This window comes from Aptenodytes forsteri, unplaced genomic scaffold (genome assembly GCF_000699145.1).
Source record: "Aptenodytes forsteri isolate BGI_AS27 unplaced genomic scaffold, ASM69914v1 Scaffold535, whole genome shotgun sequence".
NCBI lineage: Eukaryota > Metazoa > Chordata > Aves > Sphenisciformes > Spheniscidae > Aptenodytes > Aptenodytes forsteri.
The window spans coordinates 356,279-360,626 of NW_008795855.1; the positions used below are offsets into that span (position 1 = coordinate 356,279).

Below are 4,348 nucleotides of genomic sequence, written 5' to 3' on the forward strand. Positions count from 1 at the left end.
AAAAGCCGCTCTCCCCTCCCCCCCCCCCCCCCGCATTGTGCAATCTAAGCTAGTAGCTGCCTAACAGTTTGGCCTGCAGATTTTCAACCTGTGGACCCTGAGAAGTCTTTGGGCTATTCTGAAGGGTCCCCTAAAGATAACTAACTCAAGCAAGTCCATTGTCATTGGTCTAAATTCACTCACTATATAGGGGCCTGCCTTGCTGTTGGGAAACGTATGGGCGTCTGTACAGCAAAAAAGGATGGAAACCACCGATCTGACATGTAACCGATGTTAGGATTGCCAGCAGCATTCACGGAGTGGACAAGTGGCTTCTGCATCCGCAGGATGAGTGAATCTCACCCTGATATCAGCCTCAAAACCAAACGCTGAACCTACAGCAAGAGCATCTGCAAATGCAGCAGACCAGTTTTCCTTCAGGGTTTGGAGAACACACACAAGCCCGCGGGGCAGGGCCACGCCTGGGATATGTAGCAGTGTGCTATGGTGGCACGCACATTTTTAATGACAGTTCTATACAAACAAAACGTTTCCACAAAAGCAGTTTACTCTGGCCAAAACTCTTGCCAGTTACTTTTGTTCTTAAGAGCTGGTCTAAAATTTTCCATCCGAGTTCTTTTTTTCTTTTGGGACAAACTGTGTCTCTTATGGGATGATCTATCAAAGTTACTATCCCACAATTTTTTATCAGTGCAGGTTTTACTGCCACAAGATTTTTGTCTTCCTCAAAAATATCTGTTGAGATATAAGATATCTCAATGGGTTCCTGCTCTGGTTTGGCAGGTTCTAGGTATTTCTTCTGTATTCTGATGTATTTCTGAAATAGAAGAAATTCTTTGTTCAAAAAATAGTTGACAAATATTTGAGCTTCATGGGGAAGTGAAATATTTATGAACTTTAGAGCGGCCGTGCCAGTGCGTATTAGCCTCGAGGTGTAATGTTCCTGCTTGCCTGCTCTTTTGCTCTTCTTGCTTCCAACTTCACTGAGTCAAATAATGCAGCTATTTCTCATAATTAGAAATCATTACAAGCCCTTCAAAGAGCTTTTCACATGACTTTTGGTCAGGCCTGGTATTTTTTTCAATTTGAGACTGCCTTATCGAGTTTGTTTTCATAGGTGAAGTCTTTGCTACGAAAATGAACAAAAATTGCCCTTTACGCATTAGAGTACCTAATTTCTGGAGGCTGTTTTGGGTGATTCCATGTCCAATTACTGGGGGGAAAAAAAAAAAAAGATTTGGCTGCAGTATCTGATGACGGAAGATCCTTACCCAAACCTTCCAGAAAAAATAGTTTACAAAAATCAGCTTTTAAATGGAAGTTGAAAGCAATCAAATTATTTTAATTTTGAGAAATGTATTAAAAATTCTCTGTCTTTTGAAAAGGTGAACTTACTTCACGGATGGGCTATCCTCCTGATTGCTCATCTGGTGGGCCAAGCTGCATGAATCCTATATATATATATGTACACACACATACATACAGGATTATTTTATATATATATAAAGCTATTGTATGGATTAGAGCCAGGCACCTGCCCCAAGAACAGCTGTCAGGATAGTGTTGCTATTCATTAATGCAGGTTAAATTGATCTCGTAAGCACACTGAGATTTTTCCCAGCGGATGGGAAGCCCTGAGCGGGGCGTGCTGACCTTGCCTCTGAAGCTGGGCCTGCCAGGGATGTCGCCAGCGATAATATTCTGCATTTCCTAATAGCAGGGTAGGAGAGCAATGATAATGGGGTAGAAGGACAGGAAGCTTTTGATACTAAACATACCTTTTTGGCATCCTGAAAGCTTTGTCATGTCTGCAGACAGAAGAAAAAAAAAAGATGCATTCATTTATTATTTTCCTACGAAGCACAGTGCTGGGCTGTTAATGAGCGAGGTAACCCTTTCAGGGGCTGGAAAGCACCAAGCTGAGCCATTGCTGCAAAAGTGCTGGCACTACATGAATTAGTTTAATGAACAATGGAGTCTTTTCCTCTCCGTTGGCATTTTAACCAAACAGGATGGGAAGTCATGTAGTCACTCCTCATTTTTGCCCGTCTAAGAAAAGCCTGTAGAAAGTAATGGGCATTAGCAGTGTAATCCCATAGAAATAGCACTGCAACTCTATCCATGAAAATCCAAGTGCTTTCCTAATGAATTTTTAAATTGTTTCTTGACAAGAGCATACCTCTTTTTAAATTTCATCAGTTGGGCTAGCAATGCCTACGGATAGTTTTTATTTTCTGTTCCGCTCAGCAAGGATTTTCCAAAAGGGTGGCTCTCATTTGTTTCCTGGGCCCTTCCCAAGACAGCGTTTGTCCAGTCTAGAGGAGCAGAAGGCCAGTGGAGCTGCTCGAAACATTTTACCAGGGTTTCCTTCACAGAGGAGCATTTGTCATTCCTACTTGTAGGGCTCTGAGGAATGAAATAAAGAAGCCATCCCCAGGGGATCCAAGGTTACGTTTGTTAATGAATCCCTGAGGGCAAGCTTTCCACTGACATCTTAACAGAAAAGCTGCACCTCAGTGGGTCACCATATCTGAAGGACCTTTCATTCTGCTCTCTGTTTCCACTGAAATGTCCCCTTGAAATATGCCCCAGCCCGGCATGGCCTTGGGTTGCAATGCAGCTTCCAGTGAACTGCTCCCAGCTGTGGCTTCCTCCTCTCTCCAGAGCCATGCCAAGCCTAGCTCGGTGAGTGCTCCTTCCTCCCTTCACCCTCCTCCTACGCTCTTGGCTTAAACTGGGAGAAGGTCCTGCTGCACTCCGATATCTGCGTGGGGCAGATGGCCCTGGGTGCCACGGAAGATGCTGGCTGGAAGGGGCAGAGGTTGTAGCTTAGGCAGTGGGGAAGCCCATCCTGCATACATCATCACAGCGCTGCCCAAGAAACAACCACCACCCAAGCAAGTCACTGGGGCGCTCTGCAGGCAAATGGAGCTTGCCTGATTCTGTCATGGACAATACAGAATTTACACCCTTGTTGCTGCCCAACCTGGAAAACCAAGTAATCTTCACCACTTTTGTATTTCTCACTGCTCAGCTGTAGCCAGTGCTTACCCTCTGCTGCCTCTCCCTTCCAGCACAGGCAGCAGCTTCGGTGGGGGCAGAAAAAGAAATTAACTCTGCTCTTATCACTGAGAAACTCTGCCAAGATAAAGGATTAGCCAGCTGGATGCCTTGCAGTGCAAAAGGAGAAAAATACAAAGATCACAGAAGATGGGCATAATCAGAGCTGCATGATCTAGGAGCAACTGAGTGACCTTGGCTTTATCCAATGAGTCACCCTGAGAAGCAAATCCTGCCTCTCCCTGTTGTGGGAATGGCAGCTCTCTGTACACTTTCCACAGAGATGGAGAGACCAGACTGGATCCCTCTGGGCATTTTGGGGCAGCTCCTGTCCCAAACTGAAGAGCAAAACCATGTTTTGTGCATCCCCACTCAGACCCTTCTCATCCCCTCCCGCTTCCCACCACAAAGTTCAGGAGACGCTTTTTGAAAGCCCCTGAGCCGCTCTCCATGTGCCTCTTACCTGACTGTTACAATGTGATGCTGCACTGGCCGTCGCTGCCCGGGGGACCACTGTTTCCAGGGGGTTTCCGAGGCCTCGTGGTGGGAAGCTGGCGCGGGATCACTGCTGGAAAGGTGGGAACACAACATGGGCCTCTCGCCATGCCCAGGGAGCGGGGGCAGGCCATAGCTGCCTCGGGGCTCCTGCTGGTTGCAGGGGTAATAGAGGTGATGCTGCTGCAAGTCCTGGGAGCTTGACGGCACCTGGCCATTGGACTGGGTGGAGACTGGGCCAAGCGTGTGGCTGGAGGAGGGCAGGCGGTCTCCCCCCAGCCTGGGGGATGCAGGAATGGGACAGTGATGGACCGGGCAGATTCTTTCCCAGGAAGTGCCACTGTAGCTGGGCTCGGTGTTCCCGATCTCTGGCATGGCGAGACAGGTCTGGCAAGGTCCTGTATTTTGTTTTTCTCTGTGAGAGAAAATAAAGGTATGGTAAAACAGCAGAGCAGTAGAAAGGCTACGCAGGGGAATCACATCCTGCAAACTGGAGACTCTCACAGGCCTCCCACATAACACAAGATGTAAATCCTCACCATTTGCTGTACCAAGAGCCAGTCTCAGGGCTGAGCTGGATTATGCTTTTTATAAAGACATCCATCACTCACTCAGGGATTCCAACTGATGGAGAATCCGTCACATCTTTGTGCACGTTGCTCCAAAATTTTGAAAAATTGGGTCACATCCCCTCAAACAGTTCTCCAAGATATTTCACTGTGGAGGGGGCAGAACGTTCTGGCTGGTGATAACGGCAGGGTCCTAACTCAGAACCACAGAGTGACTATGGAGA

At 47.1% G+C, this 4,348-nt stretch overlaps 1 protein-coding gene across 1 annotated transcript in view; it reads right to left on the bottom strand.

Annotated features, from left to right (window-relative positions):
• DISP2 (dispatched RND transporter family member 2) overlaps window positions 1-3,930 on the bottom strand; it is an 11,771-nt gene extending 7,841 nt beyond the window's left edge. The window contains exons 1-2 of the mRNA XM_009283697.2: window positions 3,524-3,930; window positions 1,779-1,808 (exon numbers count right to left, since the gene is read on the bottom strand). Coding sequence (XP_009281972.2) covers window positions 1,779-1,808; window positions 3,524-3,930 — 437 coding nt within the window. The remainder of the gene's footprint in view (window positions 1-1,778; window positions 1,809-3,523) is intronic.
• Between the last annotated feature and the right edge of the window lie 418 nt (window positions 3,931-4,348).